The sequence below is a fragment of the Struthio camelus genome, chromosome 20 (assembly GCF_040807025.1).
Source record: "Struthio camelus isolate bStrCam1 chromosome 20, bStrCam1.hap1, whole genome shotgun sequence".
Taxonomy (NCBI): Eukaryota; Metazoa; Chordata; class Aves; order Struthioniformes; family Struthionidae; genus Struthio; species Struthio camelus.
The window spans coordinates 5,591,705-5,616,084 of record NC_090961.1 but is presented as its reverse complement, the minus strand read 5'-3'; the positions used below and the strand labels follow the sequence as shown (position 1 = coordinate 5,616,084).

Sequence of the window (24,380 nt, the reverse complement as noted above, 5' to 3'; positions counted from 1 at the left end):
ACTAGTATGAATGCTACCAAAACCGGCTGGCGCATCTGAAGATTACATGCAATAGAGTTCTCCTGCTTACGTTTTCAAATGTGAGCACCGACCTTGGACTGTTCTATATTAAAATATCCCCCATGGACTCAGATGCAGGCCAAAATACTCTGCACTCGAGTCGTCCCACCACAGAATACACAATTCTACGTAAAAATAATAACGCTTCCTGATAATTACAAAACCCTGTGACACTTAACTACGGTGAATTTTAAAGGAAGTACGCTGCTGAGTACATATTTTCTTTCAGCTAACTACGCTCTTCTCACTACAAGCATTTAAACTGGAGATAATCCCAAATACATCCTTTGCAATTTGTAAGGTTCTGAGTATTAGTAAAAGATAAAAGCTTCTAGGCACAGAGACAGGAAAGAACAGGAAAGGAAAAGGGCATTAACATGTGAGATTACAAACTCTGGTCCACTTGAGAAGAATTCCATTTGGGAGTGTACGGCTTTCCTATATGGTTGAGTTGAACACGTCTAACTTCTGTTGACTAAGTGCAATTCCAAAGCAATTTTAGAAGTTATGGCAAGAGTCCTCTCTCCTTCAGAGAGAGTAACTACTTTCCTATAGAAATCTAATTTCTGTATATACTGTTAGGGAAAAAAAAAAAAAGGACACGAAAATCAATCACTTTAAATTTTGAATACTGCCAGCATTTTTCATTTTCTTATCACTAAAATTAAAAATCTAATGTTATTTGAAGCTAAATTTTAGCAGAATTTCTTTTCATAGGTGAAATTATTTTTTTAACTGACAGGGTTTTGGTCCTGTATACAGTATGCAACTCTCAAGCAGAGAAGGTCAGGAAAAACTCAGGAGGAATAAAAGGTATTTCAAGGCTTGGTGCTTACTGTTAAGAGAACAAAACCGTAGCCCGCTTAGCTTCAGCTTAGCATAAGTCTGACTCTTGCTTAGCGTAAGTGCCTAAAGTAGGTGAAGCCTGCAGGCCACGGGACTGAACTGTAACCCAAAGAACACTGTTGACTATGCAATTACAAAACCAGCTAGAACCAGCCCTCAAGGATACAGAACAGAGCGATCGGAACGAAGAGAGGTAACCGCTGACCTTCAGTTAAGACAAGGTACTGTAGAGCAGAAACACTGCAACCATCTAGCAACCATCCCAGGACGTAGACATGAACCAACCAGAGGGAAAGAGACCACCAACTCAGTAAAGAAGATTAGAAGATACTTTCACTGGCAGGCGGGGAAATAAGACTGTAAGAAGTAGAATTACTTAAAAATTCTTTTGTTCTAGGTCCCTCCCCAGAGGCACCCAGCTCGACCCGTTATTCTGTTGTACCATCATTTAATTAAATAATTAATTTTGCCGTTATACATGCACGAGACTCTGCTCCTCGGAAACCTAAGGTCGAACTGTTTCCACAACATTACTCCCACTTAACAGAAGCTAAAGAAAGCCAGATGAGAAGCAAAACTTAAAGTCTTACCACAGAGTTTGGACTACAGAGAGTCTGTCAACTTAACACACCTTCTCATCCAGTGATTTTTACAAAACGCTAGCTGCTTATGTAGAACATTAGGTTTTTTTCCATGCATGGCATTCCAAGACCAATTCAAGAAACCTTTGTCCCACCCACTGCTAATCAAGGTGACATAATTCTACTGAATTACGAGCTATTCAAAGTGGCTTCGTTACAGGCATTTGAACCTAAAAACAACAGTCCATCTTACCTACAGTGAAAAACCACAAGACTGCATCATCAAATTCTTAGAATATACATGACCCAGTAAAAGACAGTAATGTTTCCAGTTACAGAAAACGTAACTTACCACTTCATGAGGGTGTACCAAAAAGAGATAAATTCCTGGATATTTCTCAAAGACCTGAAAGGAGTTGTGACCTTCTTCCATTCTACAGAGCACTTCTACACAAAGCTCACCTAAAAAAAAGGGACACAAATATAGTAATGACTAACTTGTATACTGAAAAAACAAAAATAACCTAGCCTACTTAGCATCAAAGAAAAATACTGGTACTTTGGTATGGCAACTAATTGTTATTTTTGCTTCCTGCAGCACAGCAGAAACAATACCTTGTCCTTCCAACTATGTTCTACAAAACACTTACTGACTTTCTCATGCAGCAGCAGATATGGATATTTCAGTATTTCCAGAAGGGGCACTCGCAAGTTATTCTCAAAATCCGGGCCTACGTAACCAGATAGTTGTGTCTCCCCATTCTCATCCACTATAAACAATTCATCATCTTCTCCAACTTCTTTCATGGATTTCTCAATGTGGGCAATGAGACGGGAGGTTTCCAACTCCCACAGGACCTATTCAGTGGGGAAAAACATAGCTGATCAAGATAGATTTGTGAAGGGAGAGATTAAGGACATTTGTTATCATAGGCGGAAACCTTGATTAGCTTGCATTTTAGTTTTGGAAAGTTTTTCCCCCAGCACGATGTGAAACATTAAAGGTTTGACATGGAATTCAGATGGTGCAAAACTTTCACTTCAGCGTTAGGATTACGAAATGATCCAAAAAAACAGTGGCACTCCAACTGGATGCGTTTTTTGTAACTTTGTTAAATATTCATAAATAGCTTCAGTAATTATTTCTGGCCACAGACTAACCATAGAACTTTGTCCTACTGTACAAGAAAGTGGGTGATAGAGAAACCGTTCATGTTTAGGAGTACTGAGTTAATAATTTTAAAAATATAGTTTTCTGACATACTTCGCAACATTTTAGTAGAAGAGCGAGAACACAGAATACGCAAACAAACTGACCAACTTGCTGAATATCTGGACAGGACTCTTCTCACATAGTGTTAGTCATTTATGGTAACTGCTCCAAACCTCAATTAGAAATCTAGGTTATTTCCTACAGTCAATGGAGAGAGAAAGGCACCTTCAACAGTCAATTCACTCCAGTTATTTCCAGTCTATACTCAGATGGGATGAATTGCCCTCCAGAGGTATCCGTTTCTCTCTGTGAGAGACTTTAAATAAGTTTGACTAATTTAAAGAGCAACCTTTTAGATATCTGTAGGGAATGAATATTCACTTACATACACACAGAAAGATACGGACACACACAGACACACACACACATGAAAATAAGCTTTCCAAAACATCAGATCGGCTGCTAATAAGCGGATAATTGTAATAGGCTTATAATAAAATAGAGAGTTTTAAAACAACTCTGTGGAGCAAAATCAGTCTCATACGCCTGCAGGATCAGGGCTCTAAGTTTAAGCGTAATAGAAAACGGTGAATGAAAAGTGAAAGCAAACAAGAAGAGGAAAAAAGAACAAAACCGAACAGAAGGTAAAGGAAGGAAGAAAATACATTAAGAAATACAGCAGTTATTTTGTTTGAGCACTGTTCTTTTTTTAGACCCAAAACCATGACAGCATGAACAACATTCAAGCTTGAATGTCTAGTCAGTGACTTCCTACTACTGTTTTCGTTTTCACCCTTTTGAAAATATGCAAAAGGGAAGGGACTTCTTGTTTTACGCTAGGCTCCATGCAACCCAATATACCCACGTATAGTTAAAAAGCAACGTAACCTATTTCCAAAAACCAGTACAACACAGCCCCCAAGCGAAAATGTGGTTCACTAAAGCCAGACCACGTAAGTCCCCCTCCAAAGCATTCAATGGATGTCTCTATTCAGTAAAGGGCAAGAGTCAAATCTCTTAATTACCTCATGCAAGCTTGGCAATTTCTCCCTCGCTCTATGGTATTCAACCACACACTCCAGGCAGTAACAGAGATCATCATTGGATCCTTCAAGATCTTCCTGGGACAACCCTTTGGAAGCATAGTTCTTCAGGAACTCTGTGGTATCAGAACCACTAGGCGTACACCATCGACATGTGCTCATTCTTTAGATGGAAAGAAGAGGGAATAACTGAATTCCTAAGACTAAAAGTGGCAAGTTATCTCCTTTCAGCCACAACAGTACCTAATTCCCAACTGTTTATGGATTTCTGTAAGTCGTTAGTGATATAGGTACGTAGGCTCTTGTTTTTCTTAAATCATATGGATCCATGCAATTAAACAAATAAACTTAATTAAAGCATCTGCATAAAAATTAAGATGAAAACGACCATTGAATTAGGAATATTAAAAAACAAGTCTTGAAAAGAGGTCACATTATTTATAGTCTGCAAATTACCAAACAACAATGTATGAAAAAATCATTTTACATACCGAAAAACTCTTGTCCACTCTTCAGCATTCCTTCAAGAACTATGGCGCTAAGGTTTTTTTTAAATAGCTTTTTATTGGTATCTGCAAAATCTAGGTCTAATAAGTTCAAAACTTAATTAGCATTTTTCCTGAATCTCCTCCTAAAATTAACGGGTCAATAAATCCCTGTTGTCAACAGCACTGGGTATTTATTCAGGACTTTCCTACCTTTACTATTTCAGCGCGGCACTATCACAAAATTATTGCCACAAACTCCCACATCTTAAAACAAAATCCTTTCCGTAAGCAGCAATAAAGTAACACCAGATCCTACCGTTGTGAAGGACTCAGCTGAATGCTAGAAAAGCAGGAACACTTGGACTGACTATATAAAATAAACAAGGGTATCTGCTCAGCTTTTCAGCATAGCGAGGCAGAAGGGAAACCCAGATAAAGCAAAAACATGCATGCCTTCATACACACACATCTTAAAAATAAATAAACGTGGTATTTGCCTTTGGAAAATGAAGCGATGCGCTACGCAGGTGGGTCAGGTCACATGATGGGAAAGGCAAGAGCGCTGCCCCGCAGCTAGCGAGGAGGGCTGGCACCTTTAGCCGGACATGTCCCCCGGAGTACCGCACGGCAACAGCGGCCTCAGTCACCCGTCCGCCGGCAGCCGGGCGTCGAGCGCGTCGCGGAGGTCTTGAGGAACACAGCAATCGCCAGAACTCAGCCCAATGCACTCGCAATAGGTTTAAAAACAACACCACCTTTGCGGGTATTTCGATTAAGGCATTTCGCGTTTACATTAAACGCCAAGTTCTTACCGAACTGGTACGTTTCGTAGGATTTTTGTAACGGGATTCCGCCCCTCAGGCGGGCGCGGGCTCCGCAGCCTGCAGCGCGCGCCTTCTCCCTAACAACAAAGGGGGCGGGTGAGGGCTCACCCGCGCACGCTAAGCGACAAAACCGTTTCAACAAGCACGGGACAGGCAGGCCCGTCGTCCTCCGCCGCCGCCACAGCAGCCCGTCACCGCAACGCCGCGCCGACGGCGCCCAACAGCCGTTTGGGAGAGAAACGAAACCGAAACGCGGAGCGAGGCGGGTCTCCCCTTTCCCGATTCCGTCGGCCGCCGCCTCCCCGCCCCCGCGGGCGCTTGGTAGCGGCCACCGCGCGAGGACTCCCTCCCCCCCCCCCCGGCGGCGCCTCCTCAGGGGAAGGGGTGAGGAGCCGGGAGCGGAGCGAAACGCGAGCCCGGCCGCCTCGGCAGGGCGGCGGGGGAAGGCAGAGTGGGGCCGCTCCCTCCCCGCTCACCTCCTGCCGCGGCCGGCTGGCGGCGCGGCGCTGCTACGCCTCCGCCATGGGCATCCCGCCGCCGGCGCCTCCTCAGGCCGCCGCTCCCGCTCGCTTCCGCTGCGGCGGCGGAAGTGGCGCCGAGCTCGCCTCCTTGCGGGCGGGGAGCGCCCGCGCGCCCGCTTTCCTGCGCCGCCAGGCCCCGCCCCCCGCGGCCGGGGAGGGCGGGGCTCTTAAAGGGCCAGCAGCGAGGGGCGCGCCCGGCAGCGACCGCGATGGGGAAACTGAGGCACGCAGCAATTTGGCGCGGGTGGGGGGGGGGGAAGGAGAGTGGTGCACGGGGCCACAAAGCGGGGGCTGGGGTCAGAGTGCCGAGCAGCATACCACCGCTAAGGGCATTGCCCCATGGATGGACCTGAATAACTTAAATATTTAATTAAAAATGCACCACTTCTTTGCATGCCTGTCACCAATTGTGATCACAGATGAAGTGGTAAGACCCTTCGGAGGAAGGCTGCATCTCACTGCGTGCTTTACTGTGCAACTGCATCTTGCTACGCAGCCGCAACCAGCCCGCAGGACAGCTGATGCCCAGCCTTTAAAGCACTTTAGAAAACATTTTACTAATGTTCTGATATAGGCCCTACCCATGAGCGGCAGAGATGAAGCAGGCTGGCTCAAAGCTTGTTCCTCAGTCCAGTGATCTGCTTTCCAAATCACAGAAAAGATGCTGGCCCCAGAACAAGCCTGAACAGGGAGCGTTTGCCTACTTCTTGGCCTCCTTCACCTTACCTTTGTTGCATATTTAGGCCGTTACTGGAAAGCAGGGGGAGGGGGACAGGAAGACGAGTTGCTTTTTGATCTTCAGCTGTTGCCACCCTAACGCTTCTCCAACTTTGAAGTTCTTCTCTGCTGCAAACACAGCTCTTGTAACCTGGCTGCCTCTGTCTTTGAGAACGCCAAGATTTTTTTTTTAATAACACCATTCAGGCCATTAACAGGCCATGAAAATGCTCGAAGCTACACCTTTGTTTGAACCACCTAAGGTTTTAGGGGATTTGCTGAGCTTTATAATCTTGAAGGAGCTGCCATGCTCTTACTTACAATGTGGCATGCTATACAAAGCTTTGTCAGTGTTATCTCCCTCATTGTTTTGTGGAGTCTTTTTTTTTTTTTTTTTAAACCTCTCACTCCGGAATTGCTCTGTTTTGCAGTGATGTTTTCCTTCAAAGACCTACGTGAACCAACTGCCTCCCCCTCCTGAGCACCCAGGCTCCTCTGTAAGCAGATTGCACAGAGGAAAGATGTTTTCTTACGCCCCCTCAAGTGCCATTGTTAGAGGATGGGAAACGATCCACAAGTACTCTCCCTCTCCCAGGCTGTAGTTCAGCTGCTAAGTGGCTATAAACAACAGTTCACCAAACTAGATGTTAGGTTTCATCATTCTTTGTGTCCTCCGAGTAGGACAGGGTAAGGAACCGTTTCCCTACTCCATGCCCAGTGACTGGAGGAAGGAACGACGGACAAGCAGCCTCCCTTTTCTTGCTCCATGGTAGAGATCAGGTCTATATTTCTCCCAGAGCAGCCCCAGCAGCCACAGCTTTGCCCACACGCTGCCTCCAGATTGCAGCTCTTGTCCCAGCTTACATGCTTGTTGAAAATTTTTTTGCTGATACATTCTTTTGTAGAGAAACTGCTCTCATTAAAAAGCTCCCCTTTAAAAAGCCTCAGACAAGGCCTTTATTTTGATCCTTTAGAAGTTCTGTTTCCAGCGACAATTAAGCGAAAGAAAATCTCACTTATCTATATGAACAACCAAAAGCAACGTTACAGACAAAACCAACTCTGTGTACTACTTTCTAATGCAACTTTATAGGAAATATAAACAAGCCAAACAAATACTTTACATGCACAGTAAGATTTTTTACATTCACACTGTCAATTTACAAATAATTACCTCAAGCAAATGGTTAAAAATATCATACAAAGACATGAGTACAATTTCCATCTTATCCCTTACTTTCCATACTAAAATGTAGAAACTCTCCTTAGCATAATAAAAAAATATATACTGTCAATTTTCTCTCTGTATTTCAAATATTAACGAAAATATTTGAAATGCATCATTCCGGTTTGCATGAAATGGCAGCAAATATATAATGGACATTAGCCTCTTTTTTCTGGAAGAACTGAAAAAAGAGCAACTCTACATCAAAAAACGGTAATCAACTGTTCTTAAGAACATACTATCTGTAGAAAAAAACATGGTTTTCCCGTTTCCCCTCAAAGCATGTGTCTGAAGATTTGTTTTAGAGATATCTAAAAGCAAATAGAAAGCCTTCTTCCTGTTCAAGCTTTTTTCTTAAAAGAGAATAAAGGATTTAAAATTCTTTAAAGTGCTGAAAACTAATTCATGCACAAAAAGTAAGCAGCAGTTTCCAAATCCACAGAACACAAAGCAAAGGAAAAAATATCTATTTCTGAGTCTTGTAGGAAGCAACTAGGATTCTTTTTGTTAAAAACAAGAAAAAAAGAAAGAAAAATCTAAAACCAAAGATAAATTCCTAATAATAAAAGGTGGCACAAAAGCTGTATTTACCTCAGTCTTCAATATGAAACAAGAAAAGCAGGCATGCCTATCTTTGCTTTTTCCATTATTTCACAGTCTGTATACCTGCAGTTGTTGATCTGTGTCCACTTTCAACCAGATCCATTTTGCATCTTAAATATGCAGACTAGGAGTTTTTAAGGCAATCAATCATCACTCTCTTCACTGGAGTAAAAAATCTCACTGAGCTGGAAAACCTTTTTCTGTTGGCTGGCTGTTGAACTGTCAGAACCAAGGTGTTTCTTTTTCCTTTTTTGCAACTTTTCTTCAAGTTCTGGAAGTTTCTTGTCATAAAGATAATTAATAATTTCTTTGAAAAAAGAAAAAAGTAGTCTTAATTGGATCTTGGCCTTCTCAGGAATAAACAGTATTTCTCACTACAATTTAAGTTACAATCATTTTGACCTTCCCCCCCCCCTTCCTGTTTTGATGAAACACACATGTAAATTCACTTCTTAATCCATGCCAAGGCAACTTGTCAAAAATAGATATTCATGATGCAACTTTTCACAAATGGAGAAACCGCTACAAGAGGAGAGGAACTGAATAAACTCAGTATGGGGCAGTTATCAAGTTAGAAATAGAAGTTCGGAGTCTTGATTCCGCATCTCGTGCTCTAGCCTTGCATATTTTACCTGTATCTAATATTAACAGCAATGTATGCTTTCTTATTTAACACTGTAAAACGATTAGATGAGGGACACAATAAAATAGCAAAGAACTAGGGATCCCAAGTCCTTCTACCAACAGTCCAGGATTCGCAAGGTAAGATTATGCAGCCTTTACACATCTCCTGCATATCTGAATAGGTATAATAATATTTTAGAAGTAGTTTTGTTAGACCCAAAGTGTTTTATAACTTTTGATACAAAAGTGCAATATAAGTTTATAGTACTGTGTCACAAAATGCATCAGTAACATGCATTTCATGATTAGAATTCAATTTTTTATATCAGTCTTTTATGTTAAAAGGTTAATAAAAAAGTCAGTACAAATTATCATATTCACCTATTCTAACATGCTTAAATGATCAAGGTTCATACTTATTGCCAGCACCATTAAAATGCTGCCTTCTGGATATTCTAGTTTCAATTATAGAAACATCTAGCTGCTAGGAGTTGCAGGGCTGCTCTTTAAAAGCAAAAAAAGTGCAAATAATGCGGTCCTATCTGCCTGGATTTGCAGAAAGAAATGCAATTGCTTAGAGGTGAGACCTGGCTATTAATGTAAACAGGGGCTGATTCAATGCCAAGCCGTAATGTTTTGTTAGTGCTGTTAAAGATTCCATTGCTCTTCAAGCACTTCAGAAGAAAGAAGTATGAGAAGAGTTTTAAATAAAAAAGGAGGGGGGGAATGTCTTTTTGGTACATAAGTAAGGGGATTAATTCCCTCCCCCGCCCCCCCCCCCCCACACACAGAATTTCTCCCTAGATTACCATATCGGCTGGAGGGTATGATCAGACATACGTACATACAAAGATAAACTAAAGAGCACAGTAGCAAAGCTTTCAAAGCCAAGGTACGAACGGGAGGCGGTTGCTAAGCACTGCATGAAGAGTCTACTGAAAGTGTACTAAGTGTTCTCTTTTCCCCCCTCCCCCCCAAAAAAGCACAACAACAGAGGATTTAGTGAAATAAGTATAAAGTTTGTGAATCTAGCCAATTTACTTAGAGGAAAGCTAACAGTAGCATTTTTAGGAGTGGTATATTTACCCTCTTAAGATTCAAACAAAAATCTTGTTTTAAGGAATACATCAGAATATCTGGGATACTGACCAGGAAAAGTCTTTTTTTGCCAAAATGGGACACAGGAGACCTTTAGCTTGTAAAATTTGGCTTGAACGTAGGCTCTAGGGACATCTCTGAAAAGAGAAGAGTTAAAAGAATTAGTAGTACAATAAACTGTTACAAAGTCTCCTTATTACTAAGTTATCCATTCAGGAGAATGACTCCAGGCAAACAACGTTAGTTTTAGCTAGAAAGGACAAATTTGAAATCCTAATAAAGAGTTTGCCAAGACAGCAATTCCCCTTAAAAGTAAGCACCTAAAAATTAAGATGACATCATGCATATTTATTCCATGTTTAACAATAAGAAGCAGTAAATGAAATATACTGTGGAAAAATAAAAGTGCTGTATACAAAGCACAGCATTCACAGCATTGGCAATTTCATATTCAACACTTATTTTGTTTGGAGGAAGACTACCACATTACATTCTGCATTCCAATAGTTATTCTTTTTGCTATTTGTGGACTAACACTTGGAAAAGTCTTCTACTAAAGACACAGAATACGTCCCAGTGTTTTCTACATATGAAAACTGTTAAGATTGTAAGGAATGCTAGAAGTGGTTAAAATTAAGTTTCCGCACTGATTGGGTATGGCTCATTGTTCAGTACTACATAACGATATACAACTGTACGATACCAAACTAAGTAAGATTTTCTATGATCGCAAACGCCGAAATATATGGATTCCCTTGTGAAGTCTGTTAAGAAAGGCTGCCTCAATTATCTGTTGTGTTCAAATGAAGAGGAAAAAAAAAGTTTTACCCAATAGCATTACTGAGTTCTTCCCAGTTTACTTCATTAGCATCCTCCACTTTCATGTCATACAACCTGAGAATGTAATACAGGAGAAATTTGTAGACAGAGCGCAAGAACTAATTTGATAGCGTTGACATTTCCCCCCAGTCAGAAGTCACGGGACATTTTGTCCAAAAGAAAGTGCATCTGTGAAATCAGTATGAAACCACGCGCATGCCTTTCTCAGACAGCTGGCTTTCATAAACACAACTTACAACAGTCAGAGACACAAAACATTGCATTGACCTTGAAAGATACCTTTTAATAAGATTGATTTTGGCCTGTAATCCTTTGGTCCCCTTGTATAACTGCTGCCCTTTGGTCATCTTGTTTGTTAAAATTGAAGTCCTTTGAAAAAAAGACCAAAAAAAAGTCCCTATCATTTCAGGAAATTCCAAGCATCAAAAGGAAGAGGCTCTAAGGTGGCACTGCCATCTCAGAGAAGTCGCAATCAGGCTTCAAGATCACAACCACGAGGAAATTTAGCACAGCTAGCAAAGTTATTTATTTGTCTCTTAGACACACAGATGCATTTGCAACACCTCTTCTGTAGTCTACAACCTGTTACCAATCTTACCGGCAAACATCACGGTACAACTAGTTTTACAAGATGAAGTCAGACAAATCTCCCCCAAAACACATCGTGATATCTAAATCTAGTAAAAAAAACCTTACCATTTCTGTTTACATTGTTTCCAATATCTAGTTCCCACTTTAGCTTCAATCTCAGTCCACGGTAATTTCTGGTAGAGTTTTTCGCGGTCAATTGAGAGATTTCTATGTGGCTTTTTTGATGAGGAAGAAGATTTCTCATCTTCCAATTCTAATCTTTTCATAATCACCTCCTCCACCGCATGCATTAACTTCCGTGTTTCTTCCTTAGTCCAAGGACCGTAATTAATAGCTAAAATTAAGAAAATTTCATGGCTAAGGCAGAATTTATCATAAATGGTAAGAGGAAAAAGAGCAAAAAAATGCAAGTGCTTCAATTTGTATTACTCTCATTTACTAGATCAGTTTCTTAACATGCTTCCCAGAAGCTCTTCCGCATCCCAGGGACTTGAGAGGGTCAGTTCAGCCCAGTGACTACAGAACGACTTGAAACTAGAGCTGGAGTTTCTATTTTAACACCTGGCTGCCAAATTCTTCTCCCTCCACTCCCAGGACGTGTCTGTCGAGGTACCAGTTCCATTAATAAAAAAAACGAATTTATCCCACTTCATTTCTCTGCGCTATTAGAAACTGTTCTCATCATTTCCAGATGAAAATGCAAACAAAGGCCTAGAAAAAAGAACCAGCACCACCACAATCAAATTAAAAGCAAACAGAACCAAACGACACACACTTCAGGACTTTTTCCAAAGTTTAGAGCACATACAACACAAAATTAAAATAACTTCTCTAATTGCAGTATACAAAACGAAATGTTATTAGAATTACTTACCCGACTTGATTTCAGAGTATTTCATAGCAACTGAGAGGTTAGAACGAGACATCATCTCAGAAATCTTCTTCCAATCATTACCATGTATAGCATAGTACTTCTTTAATTTTTCTTTTTCATCTTTAGTATATCTAGCAGAAGAAATGGGCACAGCTTCAACTGCAAATTCAAAACCCTCCAAAACCTTAAAAGCAGCATACATCTCAATGTTACTTATCACTACCATTTCAAGTCACATTTCAGTACAGCGGAATTAATAAGAACCGGTCAGAAAAATGAGCTGTCAATTAAAGCACAGTAACTGGCACAAACGGGAGAGGTGATCTTAACTTGTATCCTTTAATGTACAAACAAATATCAGAGACTGGTATTAAGCCTCAGACACTACTTAAAATTACTTTCTTACCTCCCTTTATAATTATTTGGGTCAAATATCCTCCTTGCTCGATAATATATCAACCTCCAAGGTCGTGGAATACCCTCAGCTGGAAGGCAAATGATTCATTGTTAAGAAACGTTTTTCACACTGAAAAGGCCACCAAAAAAAACTAACCAACCGAACAAAAAAACCCACAACATACATTTTCACAAATGCTATCAGTGAAACATTCTCTCCATTCAAGAGAACGTATTCTACAACACTTCCAAAATTGCATAGGAAATAGTCTGAACAGAAATCTCCTGTAGGGTTTCAAAGATGTAATTGTTATGATTGTGGCAGGTAAAACAATAACTGAGATTGTGAATGCTGACAGGTGGCAGATAATTGCGTGCGCACGTATGCATATTTGTAGGTAAGTATCCAAAGCAAAACTTTAGAATTCTCAAGCACAAGCCTGCTGCTTGCTAGCTACAACTGGTAGGGCTGCTCGTAAATTTTGCTAACACATGGACTAAACATAAGTTTAATAAAGAGATAAGAGGCAGAGCCACCAATTAGGAAGCTGTTCCCATACTCTGCTTCTGCATATAGATGCTTTAGATTGGGAAAGCCAGGGGCTGGGGGCACCCAGTAAAAAGAAAGTAGAGACCCTGGCTGAAGGAAAGATCCTGGAAGCAGGGGAAGATCCACAGATACAAATGCCAAATCCACCATGAGTTGTGATTTACCCTGTCTTGCTGTGACAATGATACAGAATAACCACAGAATGGAAAGCTATTGAGAAAGTGCACTGAGCAGATTCATCAGAGATATTTTGAGATGAACGCGTTTGCTACTTGAAATATGAAAGTTTTCTAGCCATATGAGGGAGAAACCTAACGATTAAAATGAGGATAGAGAAGAGACTGTTCCTCTTGCAAACAGAAGCTCAGTAGTTGGAACTTTATTTGCTTTCCTCATGTCTTGGGAAAACTAACTACTTTGGCTGCTAATAACCTAATTTCTTTTAGTTTAGGCCATCACTGGGTCCTGAGCCTGCCATCAATGTACATGTTCTAAGAAAAGCTGACAGTTTCAGACAGGACTTAATCATACCTCCCATTAATACATCACTGAGCTTAGTTATGGTCTAGTGAATAGGTATCATAATGCCCAACTACAAGTTCAGAAATCTGTAGTTGGTCATGACAAAACGTGAATATCTAACCTCTTCATAACTGAGGATAAATCATGAGACTAGCATACAATACAGACTATTAGCTACATAACCTCAGCAGCACGTTCCTTTTTTTTTTTTTGGCCAGAGTTGCCAACATTAGTGCTTTTCAATTAAAAAAAATTTTTTAGAAAACAAGGCTATCACCAGGTTGTGGAATACAACATCCAGCTATTTAAAAAGGAACTTGAATACTTACCAATTTTCCCACAGAAAAGAAACTCTGCTTTTAGGCGATTGATAGTTTCTTTCTCTTCTGGATACCTAGAGGTAAACAGGAGTTTTTCAGCATTCTCTATTCCAGTAATCGATAAGAACTCTTCAACATTTTTCCTGATTTGATCATTCTCCTTCTGGGAAAATCTGCCAAACCTGATAGCAATACCTAAAATACACAAAAGTTGTATTTAAAAAACAAAACAAGAAAACCCAAGCTTCAGGTACCATCTCTTCTGCATTACATTTCAGGTGTACAGAAACGTTTTGGCAAATATATAATGAAAGTTCAATGAATTGAAAAGGTAAAAAGGCAAACCAAAGTGGGACAAAACAAGAGCTGGGAGCAAGTAATTTACACATAAACTTGGGACTGTAATTTGATGGAGGTAGCGGATACTACAAAGCAGAAAAACACACGTCCATTGAAATTAAATGCATTACAAAGAGAACCCGTTAAGATACTATGTTTTCTGCACGCATGCCCATCACTAGGTAATCTAAACTACTGTCACTCAGTTGGAATTCCACTGAGCCAGACACTGTGGATGTGACAGACATGACAAAAACAAGCCACTTCTCCTCTGTCAAAACCTTATCACAGCTCCATACTCTTCCCTCACTAGAGCGTTCTTATGATGACTCACCTTGTTTTTTAAAATGTTTAAACCGCGTTAGGTCTCTTCCAGCCATCTTCCTGATTGAACTATCTGACATTTTCCTCACATGAGGAATAAACTCTTCCAGTTCTTGTTTTGCAGTATCAAGATCCAAGACTGAATATAGAGTAGAGTCCAGGCACTCTTCATCATCCAGTTCATCAGAGGCTGCAGTTTCAGTAATGGAATTATTCTGGTCTTCCTCTTTATTTGATGTTGTAGGTTCTGGTGTCCTGATAAACAATAACAACAACACTCTACTAGAGCTCCAAAACAGATTTTATTAGTATTACTACGATTAAAAGAATGAACACATTCATTAATTAAAGAAATTATATTCCACACATCGTCTACCTGTACTTCCAACCTTTTAAAATATGTGTCATTTATTATGAAGTTTCAGTACTTATAATATTTAAAAAGCTTGCTGGCATTATGAGAACCTCCACTTTCCCACAGAACTGTCACGCAAGGATATACAAAAGAAACAGTGCCTCTTGCTACCAGCAGCAACATAGAACTTTTCCATGTGTCTCTAGCTAGGGCAGGGCTCACCACTGGTAAGAGCAAAAGACTACTTTTAACATTAATTTTCATTAAGCAACAGCTTTAGTCCATTAAGCTTGAAAAAGGATTAACTTCACATTCTGGGTCTGACACCACACTATATGATAGCATATAGACAAGTGGAGTTCTGCATATAGATTTTACCTGAGAGAAATGACACTTTAACTGTGAAACACTTCAACAATTTTGTTTTTAAAACTTCATTTATTCTTGGTAAAGCTACGGGTTCTAGATGCTGTAAAAGCATGAAGAGATATTTACATGAGCATTGTTTGCACTGAATTTCAAGTTTCTTAATTCAGCTTACTAACTGTTTGCTAAAAATGCACAATAAAGATCAAATTTAAAAACTGGAACCCACTTTTTCACTACACATGGATTGCTTGTACATTAATTGGTTTTATACCTACAGTTTTCAAAGGGGGAAAGACAGATTTTTCTTCTATTCTACATTAAAGCTAATATACTGTACTCTCATAAGCTTCCATTGTATTTAACTGTGTTAACTAAGAATCAAGCTCTACAAGTAGGTCTGTATGAAATCTCAATATCCAGTTTAGCTTTTGGAAGCTGTTTTTTTAAAATACACACAACAGACTAGAGAAAAATGTGAGACTCAGATAACGTGATGTAAACATACTTGGGAGGGGAAAAAAAAAAAAAAAGTCCAAACTTACATTATCTCAGATTCCGAAGAGCTTTCTTCGATGACTGACCTACTGACTATTTTAACCTTTCCCTTCCTTGGAGTTTTTCTAAGAGAACGGTTAGTCTCTTTAGTAGGCTTAGAAAGATTATCAGGTGCGTCCACAAGATCTTCATTCGAGGCAGGAGAAGCATTACAGTCACGATCTTCATGGGATTGCTGGGACATCGACACACTACTGTTTTCTGTAGGTAATGTCAACACTACGTCTTCCTCCTGCGTATTTTGTTCTGGAGATGACAAGAACGATCGATTAATAGCCATGTCTGTGTCTTCTTCTGTATCTTGGGTGATACTGTGTCTCCGCTTCTTCTTCTTCTTCTTTTTTGACTTTTTATTGTCACTTTTACCACATGTTTCTGAGGTAGGCAGCTCACTTACCTCCTCCCTTTCTGGTGATTTCTCTTTTCTTTTCTTCTTAGCAGACTTTTTTACATAAACAGGATCAGCATCATTTTCCTGATAGTTCTCAATATTATCTTGATTTACTTCAACATAAGTTACATCATTCTGCCCATCTGTACTCTCATCACGCTTCCGCTTCTTTTTTTTCTTTTTCTTTTGGGAAACATCCATTACAGTTTCATTACTAATTTTATCTTCCACCTCTATGTAGAAGTTATCTAACAAAGGCTGTTCCTCTTCTCCCTCATTTTTCTTCTTTTTCTTCTTCTTCTTCTTCTTCTTACAGACTTCACTGTTCTGCACAGCTTGATCTTCAAAAAGGAGTGGAGAAGCACGGCTATGCTCTGCATTTTGCACACTTTCTTTTTCATCATTTTCATGTTTCTTATTGTGTTTGTGTTTTTTCTTTTTCTTCTTGAGAGAATCCCAGACTTGAAAGTCATCTGCACTTGCTTTTTCTGACATACTTTTTCTTACCTTTAATGAAAGATATGGGCTTTAGTGGAAGTGTTATAATTTAAGAACTTCATGAAAAAGGCTAGTACATCAGTAAATCTGGATAAATCTTACTCACACACCACTACGCACAGTTACTAGGTAAGCAAACAAAAAAAGTTTATATAAAACTACCTTGGAGCTATTCAATATTTTCTAAGAAACATAAATATACTTGCTTTTCAGTGCAGCTAATTTTGCAAAGTGACTAGGTAAAAGCGATGTCTTCTTCATCAAACAGATGTGCATCACAGCTGTATTCAGACTTAAATTGCTTTCCTATAACAACAAAGATACACTTTAATAACCATAAGCTTTAAGTGACTTTGAATAACTAAGCAAACAAACAGCTAAATTCAACCCTGCTTCCACCATTAAAGTAGTAACAAAATAAAATAAATTATTAAGAAATACTAAATAAATCAGCGCTAACAGTCAAGTTCTCTTATCGGGAACTTCTGACTGGCTTTGCCTATATTCAGTGGTCCAAGTCTAGCCATAGCCCACTAGCTTGAACTGAACATTTATTAACCAGAATAAATCCATTCCTGAAAACTACAGTTACGCAGAGCACGCAGGAAGCATTTTTTGCAGATTTTCTATGGTTGAGACATAGAAAACACTTACAAGCCAACAGCCCATCACCCCAGAAATACAACACCTTGATTTTCACATCCCCAAATCAGTTTCCAGCGCTGGCCAGTACAAGGCATTAACTCCGCACCGCCGCAGGGAAGAAGCTGCACACGAAACCTCTCGAGATAAACACCAAACCCCACATTACAATTCAGTTCTGCCCCACGCCACGCTGCGCAGGCAGCCACGCTGCGGGCCACAGGGCGACGCCGAGCCCCTGGGGGAACACGTGCCGCCGCAGAGGGCGGGCCGGGCCCTGCGGCAGCGCCCCGGGACACGTCCCAGCCACGGGCCCGCCCGCCGCCAGCCTCCCCTCCGGGACTGCCGGGCTACCCAGAGCCGCCACAGGCCTCCCTCGCCGGGGAGGCCGCGCTCCTCTCCCCTCAGGGCCCAGCGCCCTCCCCGCTGGCCGCTCCCTCACCAGGGCAGCGCTCCCTCACCGGGGCAGCGCGCCCGCCACCCAACTACCCTGCCCGCCGCCCTCCCCAGGGTAACGGCCGCCCGCCCGCCCGCCGCACCTCGCCGCCCCTCGCCGCCCCTCGCCGCCACACGCGCTCCGCACGGCGTCCGCCCGCAATGGCGCCCCCCTACGCCCTCCTACCGGAGTCCTTCCGTTCCCCCTCCCCCGACTCCTCCTAGCGGAAGCGCTCCCGCCCGGACCTATCCAAAACAGCGGACCCAACGGTGAGCGCCGCCGTTGCTAGGAGACGGTGCGGGGAGGAGGCGCCGCGGTTCCCGCCGCGGCAGGGCCCGGCGGGCGGCACTTGCCCCCCCCACCCCCACCCCGCACCGGCCTTCGGGGGCGGGAGCCCCCCGCCCGCCTCCAGAGGCCTCCCCGGCGCCAGCCCGCAGCCCCGTGGCGCTGACCTGCCGGGCATCGCGTCCAGCCGCCGTCCCCGGTCGCCTCGGGCCGCCCCGGGCCTGGGCACGGGGAGCGGCTCCTCGGCCGCGAGCTTCTGCGGCTCCGCATGAATAAAGCTGGTCTAAACAACCTGCGGTGATTTGTTCCGGCTCTCCTAACCCCCCCCCCCCGCCCCGCTGCAGCCCGCGAGGGGCAATGGCGATTTTTTCCCCCTTAATGTCGCGCGCTGCTCCCGGGAGCCGCGGCCGCCGCCGAGCCCGTGAGCGTCCCGTTGCCGCGGGAACGGGCGGCGCCGCCGCTCGGGGTGGGGAGGCAGAGCGCGATCCCGGCGCCCTCCGGCTGGACACGGCCGGGCGAGGCTGCGGCTCCGGCTCGGCCCGGGGCTGCCGGTGCTGCGTGCCCAGGGCGCGGTAGCCTCCCCCTCGTCCCGTCTCGGCGGCATCATGGCGGGCAGCGGCGGCGGCAGCGCGGAGCGCCCGCGTTGGCGGCGGCCCCCGGTCCTGGCCGAGGTGGCGCCGGGCAGCGAGAACGAGCGCCTGGGGGTGGCGCGGGACAGCATGCTGCGCAACCCGCTCATCGCCAAGGTGAGCCCCAGCCGCCCTGCGCCGCGCCCGGGACCCCCCCAAGCCCCCCCCGGCCCGGGACACGGCCGGGACCCCCCCAGGCCCTCCCCCGGCCCGGGACATGGCCGGGACCCCCCCAACAACCCCCCCCGGCCCAGGACACGACCAGGACCCCCTCAGACTCCCCTCACCTGCCCTGGACGCGACTGGGACCCCTCAACCCCACCCCCCCCAGCCTGGGACATGGCTAGGACGCCCAACCCCCCCTCCCTGGCCCAGGGCATGGCTGGGACCCCCTGCCCCCCCCACCTCCTGCACAGGACATGGGCAGGACTCCCAACACAGGACATTGCTGGGAAACTCCAACCCCCCCCCCCACCTCCATCCCAGGACACAGCCGGCATCTGCTCCACCCGAATCCCGCTGGGACCCCCCCACGCACACACCACCTCCATCCCAGCACACAGCCAGGATCTCCCACACCAGCCCAGGACACGACCAGGCCCCCCTCCCTCCAACCTAGGACGTGGCTGGGACCCCCTTCCTGATCCCCCCCAGCCTGGGACAAGCCAGGATACGGCTGGGATCCCCCAGCCCAGCCCAGAGCACGGCCAGGATCACCCCCCACCTCCATCCCGGGACACGGCCAGGTCCCCCCCCCCCAACCCTAGGACACCACCGAGATCGCACCCCCAGCCCCGGCCTCCCTCACAACCCCCTGGCACAGCCGAGCCGCCCCCCATCCTCGTGCCGGTAGCTGCGAGCAGGGCCTGGGGGGGTCGCGCAGTGCTGCAGGGGCCGGGGGCAGCCCCAGCCCCCCGCGACAAAACGGGGAAAAACCTTCCGATGGAAACACTGGGAGGGTGGCAGCAGCTGGAAGCGTCTTTTTTTTTTTCCCGCCACTTGTTCCTATGACAGTGAGAGAGGAAAATGTCTTTTTTCACTTCTCCTTCTCAAGCAGCTTCATGTTTTACCACCATTGAACACTCGGTAGCCCCCAGATAACGACCCAAGAACGAGTTTGGGAAGGGATTTCCGTACGAGAGCCCCCGGTTTGTGGAGCGTTCAGGACAGCAGCCCCTGGGGACGCGTTTGCTACGGCCCCGCAGCCAGAGCGGCCGGCAGCAAGCAGGAGCCCTGCCGGCCGCTAGAGGCTTAGAGGTCTGGCAAAAGCGAATGAGCGCTTCGGACAGGCCGCGGAGGTTATAGTCAGTTCACAGACTCCTGCACTTCTCATCAGTTCCTCTTGTAGCTTACTGTTATGGCTAAGCTGAACGCTGGGTGGGCTTCATCAAGCTTCGTGCGAGCCTGTACGCCAAGTCATGCTGGCACTAGCCCTTTTCTGCCATGGTTTCCTTCAGTCCGTTACACCTGCAGCGTTCTGTTTGTGCCCCAAACCTGGTCAGATCTGGCTTGTCTGGGTGCCTGCCGCCGATTTTGTTGTTTTCTGTTGGATGAGGCCTGTAGGATCTACCTGCTCCTCGGGGTCACCATCCACCACTACAGCCGGTTGCACGTGAGACGGAGGAGAGCTGTTGCAGACACAAGCAAACACCCTGACCAACCAACAGCTCTTTCCTGGAGTCCCCTCCCTTAGCAGGCAGCTGAATTGCAGCTCTTGTCCCCTGGATGGCACTAGCAGAATAGCTTCTTGCCTTAACCACTTCTTTCATTCCCAACAATCCTCATCGGAAAATAAATAAATAAATCTGTTCCTCCCCCAGTGCTATAGGGATGCGATTGGTGCTTCTGAGGGGGGAGAGGAGAAGAGAGGGCGGCTTCAGGCGGTGCCAACCCTCCCTGGAGCGAGCAGCATTCAAGCAAACAGCAAATGGTTTGACCAGCTGCATTTTTCCTCCTCTCCTTGTGAGGGCAGCCAGTGCTGCTCAAACTCCTTATTTTTCCCACAACATGCAGTGGTGACATTTAAACTGCTGCTGTTCAGCCCGTTCTGCCGTAGTTAAGGTCTTGAGTTCCCTTGATAATCCTTCTGCCTCACCACCAGGCTTGGAAGTTGGCCATAAGATTTTGGATTTTGAACATGAGAGAAAAATTGAATCTTGCAACATCTCATATCTCCTTTTTCTCAAGAAGCTTTAAAATTTCACTTGGCAATTATATCAGGAGGGCAAAGAAAAAAGTATTTTGTGTCATACTCAAAAGCAACTTTGCTTTTTCAAAAGCAGAACTTCTACAGTCTTTCTATTCCCTGGCTCCCTTAGGTTTGATAGGAAGCAATGATGGTATCTCTGATTAGAAGCGGCACTGGGGCAAGAGTTCCTCACCTAACTACAGCCCTAGAAGGATTTGGTGCAGACAGATGCAAAACCAGCTATGATGCCCAGCTTGCAAGTAACCTCCCAGGGATGAGAGCAGCTGTAGCGCTGTGGGGGGGGCCAAGGAAGGGCAAGAGGAGGCAGCCCAGCATCCTCCCCATCCCTCCAAACTGCTGCTGCCTTTCTTAGAAAAGCATACAAATACATGTTTGTGTGCCTTAAAACATGTATTAGAGAAAGATGTAATTATGCAATAGTTAAAGTAACTAAAGACATAATTGCAGGGGTTGGGTTAATGCTACTTATTTTCCACAATGCATTCACATTCCTTATTTGAAAAAGAGGTATAAACCACCAGTCAGCACAGTAAATTCTAGGTCTACCTGTATATAACTGGGGGTAATCCTGTGAGGGGTAGCACCTATATTGTAGCATATAGGTTGCAGTCAGATTATATGCAGTCATCAGGATTACATTGACTTGTGTGAGTTTTGTCTCTCTGGGCAGGGGCCTTCAGCCGAGCACTGCGTATCCCTAATGAATCGATGGTGTTCCCCTCTCAAGTCCTGCATGCAGTTTATTCAGCTCTAGGGCTTGAGTTTCTGCCCGGTGCGACTGTTGCAGAGTGTCTTGGCAACGGGAGTTCCGATTCTGGGATTTTCATTATAAAGCAGGGGTGTTTTTGTAAGTCTCAGTCTGGGTTTGCGCTATCTGGCCAGAGGAAATCCAAACTGGAGCAGGTTTTGAGGAAAAGTAGTGACAATTTTAGCAGTCAGGGCTTCTTTGCAGGAAGATTTATTTCTCAGTAAGCCCAGTAGATACGTAGGAAGATCAGCACCCACGTGACACAGTTCTTTAGCATGAAGTAGCTGGGCTGTTAGCAGGGATGCCTTTTTACTATTGAAATCAGCAGTAACTTCACCTCACTCTAAGTTGCATCATGGTGTTTGTGCAGCAAACTCTTCTGGCTGCTGTCCAGCTACCTTCTACACTGCATCATGCCCCGCTGTTCCCAGCTGCTGTATTTACCAGGGTACCCTCTGCAGCCCAGAGGTCACTGCAATGGGACAGCAGTTCACACCGTGAGCACTGGTACACAGCCAGGCCCCGCTTGCTGCGGCGCACACACACTGGCAATCAGCAAGCTCAGAGTGCCAGCCTTCTGCCCTGTTTCCTTTGTGCTTCTGCCTGGAGTCTTGGGTCTCTTCTTCCCCTGGGGGAGCCCTCCAGACCAGGCATTTTGGACAGAGTCGCCAAAGGGGATGGCCAACGTGCATCCCAACTTTCACACTGTGTGGTGCCACCTGGGAAACAAGGATAGAAAAATAGTTTCCTATGGAGAAGGAATGGAAGAAGGGCAATGAGGAAAGCACAGCTGGCCACAGCTGCCAAAGCTTCACCAGGCAGCAGATACTCAAGAACCTGAGGTCCCACAGTGGTGGATGGGATGCTTACTCACTGATCACCCTCCTGCTTGCTTTTGGTCATCTAATCCTCAGTGCTGCAGTGGGCACAGAGCAGTGAGCACAGCTGGTGCTAATGCCATGGCCCTCCTGCTTTGCAGCAGCTAAAAGCAGAAACTCCTTCTTTCCCCCCACAGCTCCCTCATGTATCCTGGAAAGAGAGCATCACATACCCAAATGGAGACTGTGGCCCAGCTGGCTGCCTTTCCTGGCTGCCCTTCCTACCTCCACACTGCCCAGCCCTGTCCGCCCACCGGGATGTGTGCGCGCACACACACCAGCTAGCTTAGATTAAAAACAGTATCTTTTCATATAAAGATTTCTGAGCAATGAGCCATTCTGTGATTCTCCCAGAGAGTACAGAGGGGTTTAATTAATCAATAAGTTAATTTAGGTCATCAATATGTCTGCCTGCAGTATAAAACCAAACAAGGCATTTAATTTACTGATGCCAGTAAAAAAAATCTTAGCAAAGCATTTTCAGCTTGTTTGTTTTTACCAGTAAAAGCCTTAGCAAAGCACATTTCTCAGTGCAAACTTACTAAAACCCACTCTACATTACAAAAATAAGCAAACTCCAGGTAGGAAACACAAGGCACCACCATGCTTAACCCCCAGCACACCTGAAATTCACTGCAGAACAGCAGCAGCTCACAGAAGTTTGGTTACATTCACATAATTTCTGCCAAGTAACATGCCATAATTAAGCATGACCTATACCTGCCAACATCATTGTGTCACCAGCCTATAATTGGACAGATCCCCAGTGTATGAAGGGTAAATGCAAAAATCACAGCTCACCCATTCCCTTTGATACCCATGTATCAAAGCATGCTCTTACCTGTTAAAATATGTACAGGGAACATGCAGAAAGTGGGGTCCAATAACTGCTCTGCATGGAGCAACTTCAGGATTGAGCATCATCCAGATTGCATTCAGAGCCAGAAGTCAAGTCTTATGACATTAAAGAGAAAAGTTGTTTCAGAAGCAGCAATTCAGAAGATGAAGGGCACTTTGGAGGGCAGGGACCGATGCTCCCCTTGCAGTGCCTGCAAGGAAGGCCTCCCTGTGCTGGCCTACCACAGCCAGGAGGTCTTAATCCATCATCCCTCCTGCAAACAGGATAACCAGGTTTATTAAAACAGAAGTTTTCAGAACTATTAGAACGCACAATATTTGCTTTAAAAGCTTGTTATTTACATGACAATTGATGCCAGGCCATGTAGGGTTCATTTTCCTACACTTTTCTCTTCAACCCTGAGGGCTAGAACATTTCCTTATTTAAAAAAAGCTATAGTGCTCAGGCTATAACATGTCAGCAGCTACAAAAGACGAGGGGAACCTCACACACAACTCACAAAACCACAGGAATTGGCACACAGATATGCTTGTTTTTGGCAGTCCCAGCAGAAGGAAGGATTAACTAGGCCAGGAAGGCTGAACTGCCTCCTTCAGTGGAGAAGGGGATTCTCACCACACTCACCCAAGACACTGCAGGGAGAGTTTGTCCCATGGCCACTGAGGTGCCTGCTCCATGCCCAGGGAGGACAGCTCAGTGCTGGGGATAGCAGGGCACCAGGCAGATGGCCATGGACTGCACTTGCCACAGGAGTACCAAGTAAAGGGGGAAAATAGCTCACCAGATTTCTTTGTACTGTAAACCCTGCCTTGAACCTTATCAAGGAGTATTTCTAAGCCATCTGACTTTTTACAGAGTAAGGCATTGTTGAGAGTTGTTCTAAAGAAATCATTTCATTTCCAGGAGATATGTAGAGAAAGAGAACAG

At 44.6% G+C, this 24,380-nt stretch overlaps 3 protein-coding genes across 12 annotated transcripts in view; 1 reads left to right on the top strand and 2 right to left on the bottom strand.

Moving 5' to 3' along the window:
- The window catches only part of SETX (senataxin), a 33,300-nt gene extending 27,648 nt beyond the window's left edge, over positions 1–5,652 (bottom strand). For 2 of the 7 annotated variants that reach the window (XR_011135607.1, XM_068914231.1), the window contains exons 1-5: positions 5,532–5,643; positions 4,729–4,918; positions 3,726–3,906; positions 2,138–2,345; positions 1,840–1,949 (exon numbers count right to left, since the gene is read on the bottom strand). Coding sequence is in view for 3 of the 7 variants with exons in the window: in XM_068914231.1 (XP_068770332.1) it covers positions 1,840–1,949; positions 2,138–2,345; positions 3,726–3,905 (498 nt within the window). In the remaining 4 variants the exon portion in view is untranslated. Of the gene's footprint in view, positions 1–1,839; positions 1,950–2,137; positions 2,346–3,725; positions 3,907–4,728; positions 4,919–5,043; positions 5,133–5,531 lie in introns of all 7 variants that reach the window. The other 5 variants (XM_068914232.1, XM_068914234.1, XM_068914235.1 and 2 more) reach the window with 5 other exon arrangements.
- A 1,711-nt stretch (positions 5,653–7,363) lies between these two features.
- On the bottom strand, positions 7,364–18,045 carry TTF1 (transcription termination factor 1). 4 transcript variants are annotated; one of them, XM_068914766.1, is made up of 13 exons: positions 17,967–18,040; positions 17,456–17,547; positions 16,974–17,073; positions 15,866–16,776; positions 14,610–14,854; positions 13,946–14,131; positions 12,555–12,633; positions 12,149–12,279; positions 11,380–11,608; positions 10,963–11,052; positions 10,672–10,737; positions 9,895–9,980; positions 7,364–8,428 (listed from the first exon to the last, which is right to left on the bottom strand). In XM_068914766.1, exons 4-13 carry the CDS (start codon positions 16,762–16,764, stop codon positions 8,265–8,267), a joined length of 2,175 nt encoding a protein of 724 aa, XP_068770867.1. In that variant the 5' UTR covers positions 16,765–16,776; positions 16,974–17,073; positions 17,456–17,547; positions 17,967–18,040; the 3' UTR covers positions 7,364–8,264. The 4 variants fall into 4 exon arrangements, with proteins under 4 accessions (XP_068770867.1, XP_068770869.1, XP_068770871.1 ...); XM_068914768.1 differs by having other exon boundaries at positions 17,957–18,027; XM_068914770.1 differs by lacking the exon at positions 17,456–17,547 and having other exon boundaries at positions 17,967–18,045.
- Positions 18,046–18,599: 554 nt separating this feature from the next.
- The window catches only part of CFAP77 (cilia and flagella associated protein 77), a 64,464-nt gene continuing 58,683 nt past the window's right edge, over positions 18,600–24,380 (top strand). The window contains exon 1 of the mRNA XM_068914771.1: positions 18,600–18,876. Coding sequence (XP_068770872.1) covers positions 18,736–18,876 — 141 coding nt within the window. The 5' untranslated portion in view covers positions 18,600–18,735. The remainder of the gene's footprint in view (positions 18,877–24,380) is intronic.

Coding starts and splice junctions, on each gene's coding strand:
- TTF1 (XM_068914770.1), bottom strand. CDS start 16,764: ATGTCAGAAAAAGCAAGTGCAGATGACTTTCAAGTCTGGGATTCTCTC. Junction 12,280..12,554: donor CCAAATAATTATAAAGGGAG/GTAAGAAAGTAA, acceptor TTCTTCTGCTAG/ATATACTAAAGATGAAAAAG. Junction 9,981..10,671: donor GAACTCAGTAATGCTATTGG/GTAAAACTTTTT, acceptor TTCTCTTTTCAG/AGATGTCCCTAGAGCCTACG.